Source organism: Nuphar pumila, chromosome 15 (assembly GCF_984573655.1).
Source record: "Nuphar pumila chromosome 15, dmNupPumi1.hap1.1, whole genome shotgun sequence".
NCBI lineage: Eukaryota > Viridiplantae > Streptophyta > Magnoliopsida > Nymphaeales > Nymphaeaceae > Nuphar > Nuphar pumila.
Window position 1 is genome coordinate 69,955,720 of NC_143263.1, and position 18,155 is coordinate 69,973,874.

At 42.0% G+C, this 18,155-nt stretch overlaps 1 protein-coding gene across 3 annotated transcripts in view; it reads right to left on the reverse strand.

Moving 5' to 3' along the window:
* The window catches only part of LOC149815553 (pantothenate kinase 2-like), a 152,278-nt gene that overhangs the window by 20,472 nt on the left and 113,651 nt on the right, over window positions 1-18,155 (reverse strand). For all 3 annotated transcript variants that reach the window (XM_089988265.1, XM_089988266.1, XM_089988267.1), the window contains exon 18: window positions 17,735-17,893. In XM_089988265.1, coding sequence (XP_089844391.1) covers window positions 17,735-17,893 — 159 coding nt within the window. The remainder of the gene's footprint in view (window positions 1-17,734; window positions 17,894-18,155) is intronic.

The window sequence follows — 18,155 nt, forward strand, 5'->3', positions numbered from 1 at the left end:
TAGTTACTCTTCGCCTATAGAATCTAGGGATGACAGTGGGGCGGGGGACAAGGTCTCCACCCCCGCCCCACCTCAAGATTTTATCCTCCACCCCCGCCCCGACTCCCTGGCGGGGATGGATTTTATCCTCCACCCCCGCCTTCATCCCTGTTTCATGTCCTCCATCCCCGGTTCAAACGGATATGAGGCGGGGCGGGGCGGGGATATTGCGGGGAAAAGTGGTCGGGGCGGGGTTGGGGCGGGGATGAGGCAGGGATCGTGGCAGGGACGGGGCGGGGCGGGGCGGGGAAAAGTGCACGTCCATCCCCGCCTCCACCCCCGGACGAAGATGGATTTTAACCTTCGTCCCCGCCTCCATCCCCGTTTCATACCCTTCATCCCCGGTCCAAACAGGGCGGGGCCCCGCTTTCCCTCGGTCCACTGCCATCCCTAATAGAATCAGCTGGATTGCCATATCTGTGGGTTCTCATGTGTCGTTTACGCATGCTTTGAGGTCATATTTAAGGATTATAATGTTCCTTGTGGCAATAACACGATGTGTAGTATTATATGTTTCTATGTGATGTGATTGATATGCCACGTGATAAGAAATGTTTGAAGTATGCGATAATATGTTCATGGTTCATGGAACCTTATTGTAGGAATGAGTGATCGTGTGTTTTGTTTTACCATGTGAAGTAATACGATGCATATTGCTGATATACATGCTTCTTCTGCCCATATTGGTGGCTATTGACCCCAAGAGTGGTCGATGGTTCGGAGCAGTCCATTGTATTGATGCATGTATCACTGAGTAGGGTGTCTGTTGAGGACCCGATCTTCAAAGGATTATCTGCGAGGGTGTGTATGATCAAAATCAGGTAACTGGTTAGAGTGGTAGATTCTCTGTGAGGATGTACACTGTCCACGAACGGGTAGCCGCAAAGACGGTGAACTCCTGTGAGGAAGTGTATGGTCCAAGACTAGGTATACCATTTAGGGCAGAATTCCTTCTGAGGTTATACATTCCCCAGACCAGGTGATCCGGCGTTGATTTTGTTGATTATTATTGTAAGATCTTGTGTTTTCAGACCTTAGTCACTTCATGAAAAACTTTGAAATTTGGCCAAGTCTGGTAAGAAAATCGTTTGAGGCTCGAGTTTAGACCAAGGTCTTAGAGTTTGGGTTTGACCCAAGTCTCATCATCAGGGTCTAGACAAGCCAATCGATGTGTGGCAAAGAGTTTTAAATTCAACCTTTAAATTCAAGCGAAATTCAAGCAAAGTTCGAGTTATTTTCGGGCGAAATTCAGAATTTGATATTCATGTAATATATCGTTGGATGCGTCTCGAAATTCTGAGTGCAATGGTATTTTACTTTTTCAAATCCGATTTCCGGTTGGCCCAGAAATCACGTTTTTCTAAAATTTTAGCAGTTTGTTGGGACGGATCCGAAATTGGATCGGATTGAATCCAAGGTATAGGATCCAAATTTTTATGGATTTGGGTCCTAGTTAGGTCCTACAAAAATCTGGAATGGATATAAGTCTTAATCCAAATCTTGTATGAGTATGGGTTTGGATCTTGGATCCGGATCCGATCCAAAATCCAAGCTTAACATTTTTATGACTTTAAATTCAGCTGGGAGTTTTAAATTGGGGTTATTATTATATAAAAAGTCTCCAGGGTCAACATGACCAATTTTGGGAACTTTTGAGTACCTATTAATAAGTAAATTCAAAAAAATGTATTTATTAAATTAATGATTTTTATTAATTTCGGGAATAGAGTAGGGTTTAGGGTTAGCCCTCTTCCCTAATTAAAAAAGGGTATTGAGGATTCCATACCTTTTAGGATTAGGAGGTCAAATAGTCAACCAAATGTACATTAGGGAAGGAGTCTAGAATTTGGAAACTCCCTAATGTGGGAGACCCAAATCTGGAAACTCACTAATGAGTTTCCAGCATTAAATAGGAGAAGGAAGGGGGGAGGGGCGGCAGCCCTTTTCCTTTCTTTTGGCTGGAGAGAAAAAAAAAAAAAAAACAGGAGAGAGAGAGAGAAAGAGAGAGAGAGAGAGGAGAGAGAGAGAGAGAGAGTAAGAGGAGAAAGCAAAGAGGAGTGAAGGAGGTAGAAGAGGAGGTTGGAAGCATTGGAGCTCAGCCACACGCCCCCATAGCCTCTATTCTTTTCTTTTTCCAAAAAGGTACGGGTACTTCTTAAAACAAATGAGAAATAGGGTAAAGATTGGATTTTCCATGCTTCTTTTGATGGAAATCCATAGAGGAACAGTGAACCTCGATTTCCACCATTATCCCGTTTCGTATAGGCTGTATTTTTGCCGTTTTAGAGAAATATATATATAGATACATATATATGATATACTAGGGGGCAGGTTTCTCAAAAGAGGTGTTTTGCTGCTGTTTTTGACAGCATGCACAGGTCCAATCTGGACCTGTGTACATATTTTGGACCCAGCCGACCCTGTCAGCTGGGCTGGGTATCTTTTTTTTTTAAAAAAAAAAAAAGGAAAATTTCAGTTTTTGCAAAATAAGTGGTGCTGCTGTTGTTGACAGCATACACAGGTCCAAACTGGACCTGTGTACATGCTGTTGGACCCAGCCGACAGGGTCGGCTGGGGCAGGTGTGTGTTCTCAAAAAAAAAAAAATCCAGTTTTTGTGGGGTGGGTTTTGCTGTCACCTTTGACAGCCTACACAGGTCCAAACTGGACCTGTGTGTATGCTTTTGGACCCAACTGACAGGGTCGGTTGGGCTGGGTGTTCTTCCCATGTTAAAAAAAAAAAGAACACATGATATTTTTTAACAGGCAGTTGTGCTTAAATAAATTTTTATGCTGTTGATTGTTGACAGCATACACAGGCCCACACTGGGCCTGTGTATATGCTGTTAAGCCCAGCCAACAAGGTCGGCTGGGCTGGGCAGGGTTGCAACAAAAACATAAAAAAAAAAAATTCCGCATTTTCAAAGCGGATGAGTTGGGGTCGTTACAGGTTTGGTATCAGAGCCACCACAAATACTTGCAAATTTATCGTCTTTGAGTGTTTAATTTTCATAATTGGTATGTGAGCCCTGTCCTGAAGCGTCAAGAAGTTGTGACTCGTCCTCGAGAGCAGTCTTCTTCACTGGTATGTTGCTTAATACTTTTGCTTACTTTATATAAGTCCTGTGTGATTATGTTACTTAAAATTTAATGTTTTTTGGTGTGAATTAAAAGTCTGATGTGATTCGGGAACGAATACTGTTCATGATCAACCCTAAAGGGGTAGTGTCAATAATAGTCTAATTTGAAAAAGGTGGTGCATTGTAGATGTCGCACTATACCCGTAGAGGCACTTCGTCTTCTACTGCTGCTCCCACGAACTGGCAAGAGGAAAGAGATTTCATGATGGAGACCATCCATACTCTAACAGAGACTATGGCGGCACAAGCTGCACAAACGGCCCAAGCAGCACAGGCTGCACAGGCAGCCGTGCAGGCAGCGACTCGTGACCCTCCGGTCAACATCATTCCCAACGCTAGTGGCGTTTCGTTCGAGAGGTTTCTAAAGTTGGACCCGCCTTCCTTTTCAGGAAAGGCAGACCCGGAGGCTGCCGAGAGATGGGTCGAGGAGATTGAGCGGGTGTTTGACGTCTTACTTGTCCCTGAGGAGAGAAAGACACCCTTTGGCACTTACCGCTTAAAGGGCGATGCCATGAACTGGTGGGACACCCTACGAAGGGTGAAATTTGCTGATTGGGATGAGATTCCTTGGGAGACGTTCAGGGAGGAGTTTCTGTACGCCTACTTTCCCCCTTACGCCGAGGAGCAGATGCAACAAAGGTTCCTCGATCTGACTCAGGGGACCATGAGTCTAGTGGAATACACTACTAAGTTCCGAAGTCTTGAGAAGTATAGCCCAAACCTCTTCAAGAATAAGAAGGCAAGGGCGGCTAGATTCGTGCGTGGACTGAAAGACGGGTTACGGACTCGTGTTCTCGGGGGTCGTCCTTCTACCCTGGCCGAGGCAATCGAGTCAGCCACCGTACTAACCGAGGACTGGGAAAGATCTAGGAATGTATCGCAAAAGGGAGGCACAAATGGAGGTGATGCTTTGGGCGGAAAGAGGAAGGATCCACCTACAGGCGGAAAGACTCAGGGTGGCAAGAAGCCGCGGACCTATAATGGGCAACAGCAAGAAAAGGCCCCGCCAACATGTCGTAGGTGCGGCAAGAACCATCCACAAGGTTTTTGCCCGTTGTTCAAGGAAAATTGCTATCACTGCAAACAGCCAGGGCACATTGCTCCTTTTTGTCCGAATAAGCCAGCAACTCAGGTAGGACAACAACCACTACAGCAACAACAACAGATACCTCAACCGCAACAGGGTCAGCGGAAGACTAATGGGAGGGTTTATGCCGTTACAACTTCTACTCAGGACGATCAGACTGATCTGGCTTAAGGTATCTTCTTAGTGGTCAAATCGATAGTACTCGTGTGATAACTTATTTTGGGTACGTTCTAATTTCGAGGACGAAATTCTTTTAAGGAGGTAGGGATGTAAGATCTCGTGTTTTCAGACCTTAGTCACTTCATGAAAAACTTTGAAATTTGGCTAAGTCTGGTAAGAAAATCGTTTGAGGCTCGAGTTTAGACCAAGGTCTTAGAGTTTGGGTTTGACCCAAGTCTCATCATCAGGGTCTAGACAAGCCAATCGATGTGTGGCAAAGAGTTTTAAATTCAACCTTTAAATTCAAGCGAAATTCAAGCAAAGTTCGAGTTATTTTCGGGCGAAATTCGAAATTTGATATTTATGTAATATATCGTTGGATGCGTCTCGAAATTCTGAGTGCAATGGTATTTTACTTTTTCAAATCCGATTTCTGGTTCGCCCAGAAATCACGTTTTTCTAAAATTTTAGCAGTTTGTTGGGACGGATCCGAAATTGGATCGGATTGAATCCAAGGTATAGGATCCAAATTTTTATGGATTTGGGTCCTAGTTAGGTCCTACAAAAATCTGGAATGGATATAAGTCTTAATCCAAATCTTGTATGAGTATGGGTTTGGATCTTGGATCCGGATCCGATCCAAAATCCAAGCTTAACATTTTTATGACTTTAAATTCAGCTGGGAGTTTTAAATTGGGGTTATTATTATATAAAAAGTCTCCAGGGTCAACATGACCAATTTTGGGAACTTTTGAGTACCTATTAATAAGTAAATTCAAAAAAATGTATTTATTAAATTAATGATTTTTATTAATTTCGGGAATAGAGTTAAGAGGGTTTAGGGTTAGCCCTCTTCCCTAATTAAAAAAGGGTATTGAGGACTCCATACCTTTTAGGATTAGGAGGTCAAATAGTCAACCAAATGTACATTAGGGAAGGAGTCTAGAATTTGGAAACTCCCTAATGTGGGAGACCCAAATCTGGAAACTCACTAATGAGTTTCCAGCATTAAATAGGAGAAGGAAGGGGGGGGGGGCGGCAGCCCTTTTCCTTTCTTTTGGCTGGAGAGAAAAAAAAAAAAACAGGAGAGAGAGAGGGAAAGAGAGAGAGAGAGAGAGAGAGAGAGGAGAGAGAGAGAGTAAGAGGAGAAAGCAAAGAGGAGTGAAGGAGGTAGAAGAGGAGGTTGGAAGCATTGGAGCTCAGCCACACGCCCCCATAGCCTCTATTCTTTTCTTTTTCCAAAAAGGTACGGATACTTCTTCTTGAAACAAATGAGAAATAGGGTAAAGATTGGATTTTCCATGCTTCTTTTGATGGAATCCATAGAGGAACAGTGAACCTCGATTTCCACCATTATCCCGTTTCGTATAGGCTGTATTTTTGCTGTTTTAGAGAAATATATATATAGATACATATATATGATATACTAGGGGGCAGGTTTCTCAAAAGAGGTGTTTTGCTGATGTTTTTGACAGCATGCACATGTCCAATCTGGACCTGTGTACATACCCAGCCGACAGGGTCGGCTGGGCTGGGTATCTTTTTTTTAAAAAAAAAAAAAAAGGAAAATTTCAGTTTTTGCAAAATAAGTGGTGCTACTGTTGTTGACAGCATACACAGGTCCAAACTGGACCTGTGTACATGCTGTTGGACCCAGCCGACAGGGTCGGCTGGAGCAGGTGTGTGTTCTCAAAAAAAAAAAAAATCCAGTTTTTGTGGGGTGGGTTTTGCTGTCACCTTTGACAGCCTACACAGGTCCAAACTGGACCTGTGTGTATGCTTTTGGACCCAGCCGACAGGGTCGGCTGGGCTGGGTGTTCTTCCCCAGTTCAAAAAAAAAAAGAACACATGATATTTTTTAACAGGCAGTTGTGCTTAAATAAATTTTTATGGTGTTGATTGTTGACAGCATACACAGGCCCACACTGGGCCTGTGTATATGCTGTTAAGCCCAGCCAACAAGGTCGGCTGGGCTGGGCAGGGTTGCAACAAAAACAATTGAAAAAATTTTTTAGTTTTCTTGTAACAGGTATGCTGTTCTTTTTGACAGCATACACAGGCCCAAACTGGGCCTGTGCACATGCTGGTGGACCCAGCCGACAGGGTCGGCTGGGCTGGGCATTGTCCTTTCAACAAAAAAAATAAATATAACAAATAAATAAAACAACAAAAACTTTGAAATATGTTTTTGTGAAGTATCGGCTGTTGGTTTGGCTGGCTGGCAGCCAGCCGAGTGGCTCTCGGCTGACTGCCAGCTGCTGGCCGAACCGACAGGCCCAGCCAAGTGCTTGGCTGGGTGAGTGGATGGTTTTGGCAGGGCTGGGGCAGGCCCAGTCGACCCAGTCAGTGTGTGCTGGCCTGGGCCTTGGCCTTGAGAAAATTTTTGGGTATACTTTATACAAGAAATTTTCTGTACAGGTGGGACTTTTTGACAGCATACATAGGCCCAAGCTGGGCCTGTGGATATTCTGTCAGACCCAGCCGACAGGGTCGGCTGGGTTGGGCTGTTAAATACAAAATTTTTCTCATGTGGATACTGTAGCATGCTAGTAACATGAGTGTTAAATTAAGAAAACAGAGCCTGTTGTGTGATTAGTAAAGTTTAGAATTGTTAGTCTCTTGAAGCACGATAAACTTTAAGAATGAGTCATGTACTTGAAATTTTGATTTCCATATCTGTTGGAACATGTTTACACATTACTCCATGATAAAGTTTGTTTTGAGTACTTACATATCGATGGATTTGACATGTGTTGTTGCACATACATAAATATATGAATGCTTCTTTGCCCATCTCAACACAAATCATGGTTAAAGGTATATGTAGTAATGATTGCACAAAGATGCTTGCATACTATGCATATGCACGGGGAAAAGGGGCATAACATGGGCAGTTTAATTTGCATACGGGAATGTCATATTTCATGTTCATTATCAATTGGTTAATTTGTTACATATATGACTACACTTTGCAGACATGTTAATACCATTGCATACTTTACATATGATTGTGATTCGTGCATTAGTGCTCCGGTGATCAAATGAATCATCGCGGGTTTGGTAAACCCGAGTTGTGAAAATGTTTCCCTTACTCATTTCAATGCATTGCAAAGATCATGCCTTATTAATATTTCAGTTTTATTGCACTGTTTTATATGTTTCCACAGGCCGGAGTCCTGTGATGGCTCTCGCGAGGTAGATGCGAGCTTTTATCTTTCTTTTTGCATATGATGTTGCAAAACTTAAGAAATTAAATTTAAATAAAAGAATTATAAAGCACAGTGTAATATACCTTCTGGGATCACCCATCCGGAGAATGGGGATCTTAGAAATCCAGTCTTGGAGAGACTGTGAGGATACAAAACTCCGTGTGCTTAATTTTGGTCCCCTGAACCCGATATTGAGGTTCCTTATCCTGGCCACGGTTTTAGGGAGAGTCCGCCACTTTACCCGGGAGTGGTGTGTTTGACACAGCTGTTGTTTTTGGTACCAAGAAAGTGGCACTTGTGGGCGTGGGGTGTCCCTTGTGTCCCCGACATTAGATGTGGAGGTCTAATGTTCCGAAGGTGATTCGGTCGAGGGCTAAGTTGGAACCCAGTAATAAAATATAAATTGTGTGCTAAGCTACCCTGGGAACCTAACTTAACCTCGGGGTTTGTACCCGTTTGGTGTATCCGCGGGCAACGGTAATTAAAAAGAGAAACTTAAAGTTGTATGCATTTAATAGGGCATGCATAAGGAAACAAAAGACTTAAATGGAAGATAATAAAATGATTCATGCATTGCATAAAAGACATGCATTTTTCCTGTTATGCATTAGATCATGCATACTTTAATGGTTTCCTTACTCAGTACATGAGGGTAGATGTTGAATGTTAAATTCTTGTTGCATGCTGAAATTTTAGTAGATGCTACTGCTTTACTGTCTTTGCGTGCTTAGCAATTAGGATTGTTGCATGAATAAGTTCTCAATTGCTATAAACTGTCTTGTATGTATTTCCATTAATTGTTGCATGATATCTCATCTTGACTCTTTATCTCACTTGTTTCATTAAGAAGTAACTGTGCTCAGGATTTCGATTCTGACACCCTACTTCATTGGTTTTTCGCAGGAACAGGTGATCAGTGAAGTCGACAGCTACTGCGAGGGCGCGAGAGTCACAACGAGTTTTGACAGTCTTCTTTGTAGACAGAGTGGCTCTTTGTTTTGGTTTTTCAGTCTAGTGTTCTTGTTATTTGCTTATTGTCATCAGTAGTTACTTGAGTCAGACACTTTATTGTTGAGATTAGTTTTTATTTCATGAATAAAGGTAATGGTTAGTTTGGGTTTGACCCAAGTCTCATCATCAGGGTCTAGACAAGCCAATCGATGTGTGGCAAAGAGTTTTAAATTCAACCTTTAAATTCAAGCGAAATTCAAGCAAAGTTCGGGTTATTTTCGGGCGAAATTCGAAATTTGATATTCATGTAATATATCGTTGGATGCGTCTCGAAATTCTGAGTGCAATGGTATTTTACTTTTTCAAATCCGATTTCCGGTTGGCCCAGAAATCACGTTTTTCTAAAATTTTAGCAGTTTGTTGGGACGGATCCGAAATTGGATCGGATTGAATCCAAGGTATAGGATCCAAATTTTTATGGATTTGGGTCCTAGTTAGGTCCTACAAAAATCTGGAATGGATATAAGTCTTAATCCAAATCTTGTATGAGTATGGGTTTGGATCTTGGATCCGGATCCGATCCAAAATCCAAGCTTAACATTTTTATGACTTTAAATTCAGCTGGGAGTTTTAAATTGGGGTTATTATTATATAAAAAGTCTCCAGGGTCAACATGACCAATTTTGGGAACTTTTGAGTACCTATTAATAAGTAAATTCAAAAAAATGTATTTATTAAATTAATGATTTTTATTAATTTCGGGAATAGAGTAGGGTTTAGGGTTAGCCCTCTTCCCTAATTAAAAAAGGGTATTGAGGATTCCATACCTTTTAGGATTAGGAGGTCAAATAGTCAACCAAATGTACATTAGGGAAGGAGTCTAGAATTTGGAAACTCCCTAATGTGGGAGACCCAAATCTGGAAACTCACTAATGAGTTTCCAGCATTAAATAGGAGAAGGAAGGGGGGAGGGGCGGCAGCCCTTTTCCTTTCTTTTGGCTGGAGAGAAAAAAAAAAAAAAAACAGGAGAGAGAGAGAGAAAGAGAGAGAGAGAGAGGAGAGAGAGAGAGAGAGAGTAAGAGGAGAAAGCAAAGAGGAGTGAAGGAGGTAGAAGAGGAGGTTGGAAGCATTGGAGCTCAGCCACACGCCCCCATAGCCTCTATTCTTTTCTTTTTCCAAAAAGGTACGGGTACTTCTTAAAACAAATGAGAAATAGGGTAAAGATTGGATTTTCCATGCTTCTTTTGATGGAAATCCATAGAGGAACAGTGAACCTCGATTTCCACCATTATCCCGTTTCGTATAGGCTGTATTTTTGCCGTTTTAGAGAAATATATATATAGATACATATATATGATATACTAGGGGGCAGGTTTCTCAAAAGAGGTGTTTTGCTGCTGTTTTTGACAGCATGCACAGGTCCAATCTGGACCTGTGTACATATTTTGGACCCAGCCGACAGGGTCGGCTGGGCTGGGTATCTTTTTTTTTTTAAAAAAAAAAAAGGAAAATTTCAGTTTTTGCAAAATAAGTGGTGCTGCTGTTGTTGACAGCATACACAGGTCCAAACTGGACCTGTGTACATGCTGTTGGACCCAGCCGACAGGGTCGGCTGGGGCAGGTGTGTGTTCTCAAAAAAAAAAAAATCCAGTTTTTGTGGGGTGGGTTTTGCTGTCACCTTTGACAGCCTACACAGGTCCAAACTGGACCTGTGTGTATGCTTTTGGACCCAACTGACAGGGTCGGTTGGGCTGAGTGTTCTTCCCATGTTAAAAAAAAAAAGAACACATGATATTTTTTAACAGGCAGTTGTGCTTAAATAAATTTTTATGCTGTTGATTGTTGACAGCATACACAGGCCCACACTGGGCCTGTGTATATGCTGTTAAGCCCAGCCAACAAGGTCGGCTGGGCTGGGCAGGGTTGCAACAAAAACATAAAAAAAAAAAATTCCGCATTTTCAAAGCGGATGAGTTGGGGTCGTTACAGGTTTGGTATCAGAGCCACCACAAATACTTGCAAATTTATCGTCTTTGAGTGTTTAATTTTCATAATTGGTATGTGAGCCCTGTCCTGAAGCGTCAAGAAGTTGTGACTCGTCCTCGAGAGCAGTCTTCTTCACTGGTATGTTGCTTAATACTTTTGCTTACTTTATATAAGTCCTGTGTGATTATGTTACTTAAAATTTAATGTTTTTTGGTGTGAATTAAAAGTCTGATGTGATTCGGGAACGAATACTGTTCATGATCAACCCTAAAGGGGTAGTGTCAATAATAGTCTAATTTGAAAAAGGTGGTGCATTGTAGATGTCGCACTATACCCGTAGAGGCACTTCGTCTTCTACTGCTGCTCCCACGAACTGGCAAGAGGAAAGAGATTTCATGATGGAGACCATCCATACTCTAACAGAGACTATGGCGGCACAAGCTGCACAAACGGCCCAAGCAGCACAGGCTGCACAGGCAGCCGTGCAGGCAGCGACTCGTGACCCTCCGGTCAACATCATTCCCAACGCTAGTGGCGTTTCGTTCGAGAGGTTTCTAAAGTTGGACCCGCCTTCCTTTTCAGGAAAGGCAGACCCGGAGGCTGCCGAGAGATGGGTCGAGGAGATTGAGCGGGTGTTTGACGTCTTACTTGTCCCTGAGGAGAGAAAGACACCCTTTGGCACTTACCGCTTAAAGGGCGATGCCATGAACTGGTGGGACACCCTACGAAGGGTGAAATTTGCTGATTGGGATGAGATTCCTTGGGAGACGTTCAGGGAGGAGTTTCTGTACGCCTACTTTCCCCCTTACGCCGAGGAGCAGATGCAACAAAGGTTCCTCGATCTGACTCAGGGGACCATGAGTCTAGTGGAATACACTACTAAGTTCCGAAGTCTTGAGAAGTATAGCCCAAACCTCTTCAAGAATAAGAAGGCAAGGGCGGCTAGATTTGTGCGTGGACTGAAAGACGGGTTACGGACTCGTGTTCTCGGGGGTCGTCCTTCTACCCTGGCCGAGGCAATCGAGTCAGCCACCGTACTAACCGAGGACTGGGAAAGATCTAGGAATGTATCGCAAAAGGGAGGCACAAATGGAGGTGATGCTTTGGGCGGAAAGAGGAAGGATCCACCTACAGGCGGAAAGACTCAGGGTGGCAAGAAGCCGCGGACCTATAATGGGCAACAGCAAGAAAAGGCCCCGCCAACATGTCGTAGGTGCGGCAAGAACCATCCACAAGGTTTTTGCCCGTTGTTCAAGGAAAATTGCTATCACTGCAAACAGCCAGGGCACATTGCTCCTTTTTGTCCGAATAAGCCAGCAACTCAGGTAGGACAACAACCACTACAGCAACAACAACAGATACCTCAACCGCAACAGGGTCAGCGGAAGACTAATGGGAGGGTTTATGCCGTTACAACTTCTACTCAGGACGATCAGACTGATCTGGCTTAAGGTATCTTCTTAGTGGTCAAATCGATAGTACTCGTGTGATAACTTATTTTGGGTACGTTCTAATTTCGAGGACGAAATTCTTTTAAGGAGGTAGGGATGTAAGATCTCGTGTTTTCAGACCTTAGTCACTTCATGAAAAACTTTGAAATTTGGCTAAGTCTGGTAAGAAAATCGTTTGAGGCTCGAGTTTAGACCAAGGTCTTAGAGTTTGGGTTTGACCCAAGTCTCATCATCAGGGTCTAGACAAGCCAATCGATGTGTGGCAAAGAGTTTTAAATTCAACCTTTAAATTCAAGCGAAATTCAAGCAAAGTTCGAGTTATTTTCGGGCGAAATTCGAAATTTGATATTTATGTAATATATCGTTGGATGCGTCTCGAAATTCTGAGTGCAATGGTATTTTACTTTTTCAAATCCGATTTCTGGTTCGCCCAGAAATCACGTTTTTCTAAAATTTTAGCAGTTTGTTGGGACGGATCCGAAATTGGATCGGATTGAATCCAAGGTATAGGATCCAAATTTTTATGGATTTGGGTCCTAGTTAGGTCCTACAAAAATCTGGAATGGATATAAGTCTTAATCCAAATCTTGTATGAGTATGGGTTTGGATCTTGGATCCGGATCCGATCCAAAATCCAAGCTTAACATTTTTATGACTTTAAATTCAGCTGGGAGTTTTAAATTGGGGTTATTATTATATAAAAAGTCTCCAGGGTCAACATGACCAATTTTGGGAACTTTTGAGTACCTATTAATAAGTAAATTCAAAAAAATGTATTTATTAAATTAATGATTTTTATTAATTTCGGGAATAGAGTTAAGAGGGTTTAGGGTTAGCCCTCTTCCCTAATTAAAAAAGGGTATTGAGGATTCCATACCTTTTAGGATTAGGAGGTCAAATAGTCAACCAAATGTACATTAGGGAAGGAGTCTAGAATTTGGAAACTCCCTAATGTGGGAGACCCAAATCTGGAAACTCACTAATGAGTTTCCAGCATTAAATAGGAGAAGGAAGGGGGGGGGGGGCGGCAGCCCTTTTCCTTTCTTTTGGCTGGAGAGAAAAAAAAAAAAACAGGAGAGAGAGAGGGAAAGAGAGAGAGAGAGAGAGAGAGAGAGGAGAGAGAGAGAGTAAGAGGAGAAAGCAAAGAGGAGTGAAGGAGGTAGAAGAGGAGGTTGGAAGCATTGGAGCTCAGCCACACGCCCCCATAGCCTCTATTCTTTTCTTTTTCCAAAAAGGTACGGATACTTCTTCTTGAAACAAATGAGAAATAGGGTAAAGATTGGATTTTTCCATGCTTCTTTTGATGGAATCCATAGAGGAACAGTGAACCTCGATTTCCACCATTATCCCGTTTCGTATAGGCTGTATTTTTGCTGTTTTAGAGAAATATATATATAGATACATATATATGATATACTAGGGGGCAGGTTTCTCAAAAGAGGTGTTTTGCTGATGTTTTTGACAGCATGCACATGTCCAATCTGGACCTGTGTACATACCCAGCCGACAGGGTCGGCTGGGCTGGGTATCTTTTTTTAAAAAAAAAAAAAAAAGGAAAATTTCAGTTTTTGCAAAATAAGTAGTGCTACTGTTGTTGACAGCATACACAGGTCCAAACTGGACCTGTGTACATGCTGTTGGACCCAGCCGACAGGGTCGGCTGGAGCAGGTGTGTGTTCTCAAAAAAAAAAAAAATCCAGTTTTTGTGGGGTGGGTTTTGCTGTCACCTTTGACAGCCTACACAGGTCCAAACTGGACCTGTGTGTATGCTTTTGGACCCAGCCGACAGGGTCGGCTGGGCTGGGTGTTCTTCCCCAGTTCAAAAAAAAAAAGAACACATGATATTTTTTAACAGGCAGTTGTGCTTAAATAAATTTTTATGGTGTTGATTGTTGACAGCATACACAGGCCCACACTGGGCCTGTGTATATGCTGTTAAGCCCAGCCAACAAGGTCGGCTGGGCTGGGCAGGGTTGCAACAAAAACAATTGAAAAAATTTTTTAGTTTTCTTGTAACAGGTATGCTGTTCTTTTTGACAGCATACACAGGCCCAAACTGGGCCTGTGCACATGCTGGTGGACCCAGCCGACAGGGTCGGCTGGGCTGGGCATTGTCCTTTCAACAAAAAAAATAAATATAACAAATAAATAAAACAACAAAAACTTTGAAATATGTTTTTGTGAAGTATCGGCTGTTGGTTTGGCTGGCTGGCAGCCAGCCGAGTGGCTCTCGGCTGACTGCCAGCTGCTGGCCGAACCGACAGGCCCAGCCAAGTGCTTGGCTGGGTGAGTGGATGGTTTTGGCAGGGCTGGGGCAGGCCCAGTCGACCCAGTCAGTGTGTGCTGGCCTGGGCCTTGGCCTTGAGAAAATTTTTGGGTATACTTTATACAAGAAATTTTCTGTACAGGTGGGACTTTTTGACAGCATACATAGGCCCAAGCTGGGCCTGTGGATATTCTGTCAGACCCAGCCGACAGGGTCGGCTGGGTTGGGCTGTTAAATACAAAATTTTTCTCATGTGGATACTGTAGCATGCTAGTAACATGAGTGTGTTAAATTAAGAAAACAGAGCCTGTTGTGTGATTAGTAAAGTTTAGAATTGTTAGTCTCTTGAAGCACGATAAACTTTAAGAATGAGTCATGTACTTGAAATTTTGATTTCCATATCTGTTGGAACATGTTTACACATTACTCCATGATAAAGTTTGTTTTGAGTACTTACATATCGATGGATTTGACATGTGTTGTTGCACATACATAAATATATGAATGCTTCTTTGCCCATCTCAACACAAATCATGGTTAAAGGTATATGTAGTAATGATTGCACAAAGATGCTTGCATACTATGCATATGCACGGGGAAAAGGGGCATAACATGGGCAGTTTAATTTGCATACGGGAATGTCATATTTCATGTTCATTATCAATTGGTTAATTTGTTACATATATGACTACACTTTGCAGACATGTTAATACCATTGCATACTTTACATATGATTGTGATTCGTGCATTAGTGCTCCGGTGATCAAATGAATCATCGCGGGTTTGGTAAACCCGAGTTGTGAAAATGTTTCCCTTACTCATTTCAATGCATTGCAAAGATCATGCCTTATTAATATTTCAGTTTTATTGCACTGTTTTATATGTTTCCACAGGCCGGAGTCCTGTGATGGCTCTCGCGAGGTAGATGCGAGCTTTTATCTTTCTTTTTGCATATGATGTTGCAAAACTTAAGAAATTAAATTTAAATAAAAGAATTATAAAGCACAGTGTAATATACCTTCTGGGATCACCCATCCGGAGAATGGGGATCTTAGAAATCCAGTCTTGGAGAGACTGTGAGGATACAAAACTCCGTGTGCTTAATTTTGGTCCCCTGAACCCGATATTGAGGTTCCTTATCCTGGCCACGGTTTTAGGGAGAGTCCGCCACTTTACCCGGGAGTGGTGTGTTTGACACAGCTGTTGTTTTTGGTACCAAGAAAGTGGCACTTGTGGGCGTGGGGTGTCCCTTGTGTCCCCGACATTAGATGTGGAGGTCTAATGTTCCGAAGGTGATTCGGTCGAGGGCTAAGTTGGAACCCAGTAATAAAATATAAATTGTGTGCTAAGCTACCCTGGGAACCTAACTTAACCTCGGGGTTTGTACCCGTTTGGTGTATCCGCGGGCAACGGTAATTAAAAAGAGAAACTTAAAGTTGTATGCATTTAATAGGGCATGCATAAGGAAACAAAAGACTTAAATGGAAGATAATAAAATGATTCATGCATTGCATAAAAGACATGCATTTTTCCTGTTATGCATTAGATCATGCATACTTTAATGGTTTCCTTACTCAGTACATGAGGGTAGATGTTGAATGTTAAATTCTTGTTGCATGCTGAAATTTTAGTAGATGCTACTGCTTTACTGTCTTTGCGTGCTTAGCAATTAGGATTGTTGCATGAATAAGTTCTCAATTGCTATAAACTGTCTTGTATGTATTTCCATTAATTGTTGCATGATATCTCATCTTGACTCTTTATCTCACTTGTTTCATTAAGAAGTAACTGTGCTCAGGATTTCGATTCTGACACCCTACTTCATTGGTTTTTCGCAGGAACAGGTGATCAGTGAAGTCGACAGCTACTGCGAGGGCGCGAGAGTCACAACGAGTTTTGACAGTCTTCTTTGTAGACAGAGTGGCTCTTTGTTTTGGTTTTTCAGTCTAGTGTTCTTGTTATTTGCTTATTGTCATCAGTAGTTACTTGAGTCAGACACTTTATTGTTGAGATTAGTTTTTATTTCATGAATAAAGGTAATGGTTAGTTATAGATGTTAGTTGCAAGTTCCTTTGTGGTTTGTGGCTATCCAGTTGGAATTGGAACTGTGAGGACCCCGGGTCTCTGGGAAGTTTTCCGCACATTTATAAAAAAAAAAAAAAAAAATCTGCATTTTCAAAGGAGATGAGTTGGGGTCGTTACAATTATAGTGACTATCGACCCTGAGAACGGTCATTTGTGTTGATGTGTGTATCGCAATGATTTTCATTGGATATGGCATTTGTTGGGGACCGGGTTCCCAAAGAATTCTCTGTGGGGGTATGTACGATCAAGATCAGGTGACCCGGCTAGAGTGGTAGATTCTCTGTGAGGATGTACACTGTCCAAGAGAGGATAGCCGTAAAGACGGTGAACTCTTGTGAGAAAGTGTATGGTCCAAGACCAGGTATACCATCTAAGGCGGTAATTCCTTGTGAGGTTGTACATTTTTCAAGTTTTGATAACCGGCTAGAGTGGTAGATTCTCTGTGAAGATGTACACTGTCCACGAACGAGTAGCCGCAAAGACGGTGAACTCCTGTGAGGAAGTGTATGGTCCAAGACCAGGTATATCATCTAAGACGGTGATCAAGATCTGGTAATCCGGCTAGAGCGGTAGAATCTCTGTAAGGAGGTACACTGTCCAATAGCGGGTAACCGCAAAGACGGTGAACTTCTGTGAAGAAGTGTGTTGTCCAAGACCAGATATACTCTCTAGGGCGGTAATTCCTTGTGAGGTCGTACTTTTTCCCAGACTTAGCGATCCAACGTGGATCTTGTGTTTTTGCTTACCATAAAAAGTTATGGTGAGTTGTGATGATCTCTCGAGATTGTTTGCGATAGCCACTTAGTGGGTTTCTCATTCATCTAACAGCAGCACGTAACACAACACAACAACTAGTGAATTGTAGAGCATTTTGATTCAGATTAATTTGTGAGTAGATCTAAAGAAAATAAACCACATATTATTTTCCCAAGCAACCAAATCCCCATGCCAGGTAAAATGAAGGATTCAGTTCCTAGTGCCAGGTAAAATGAAGCAACTATACATGCACTAATAGTACTCCATCCTATGAGTTTTCCAGTGAGAATTTGAAATCTTTTTCTTTTCTAGATTTAAATAAACTAGTTCAGTATATGCTTGGTTAAGGCAAAGATACCTAACATCATAGAATGATCTCAGTTGATGGAAAATCTGAGAACTACCACTGATAATGAACTTATCCTTAAAACAAAAACAAAATAGGGAAAGATTTTTTTCCTGTTATGATTTTGTGTTACTTTGTTTGTCCGCATGGTAAACATGATCTTCTAGCTTCTATATAACACACCGTCATATGAACGCCTCCAATACTAAAAAGGAAAAAACGAGCTTCATCTTATGCTCCTTTCCCTATTACATGACATACCTCAGTTCCACGCCGTAGCAATTCTCGTGCCAATGGAAGCATTCCTAGAACTATATCTGCACCAGAGTTGTCCACAAAGAGCAGAGCTCTTTTGTGTGGTAGGGGCTTGTGCTCAGCAGATCCTAACATTCTTTTCTTGAATAAATCAAAATCATCAACCTGAAACAACAGCAGATGATCAAATCTGATTTGGCAAGTGAAAGTGAGAACCACTTACAAAGGAAAAAACCAATGTTGTCAGTATCAGTATCGGCCATGTATCGTTTGGCCAACGATTCAGGTGAATCAGACGATACCAATACTCAAGTGAATCATTCTGAATCTGCCAAAAATAATTAAAAAATATTACGTGTCAATCAGAACGTGACACATGTTAACGCCATTAAAAATAATTTTAAGTTTTTTTTACATTTATTAAAAA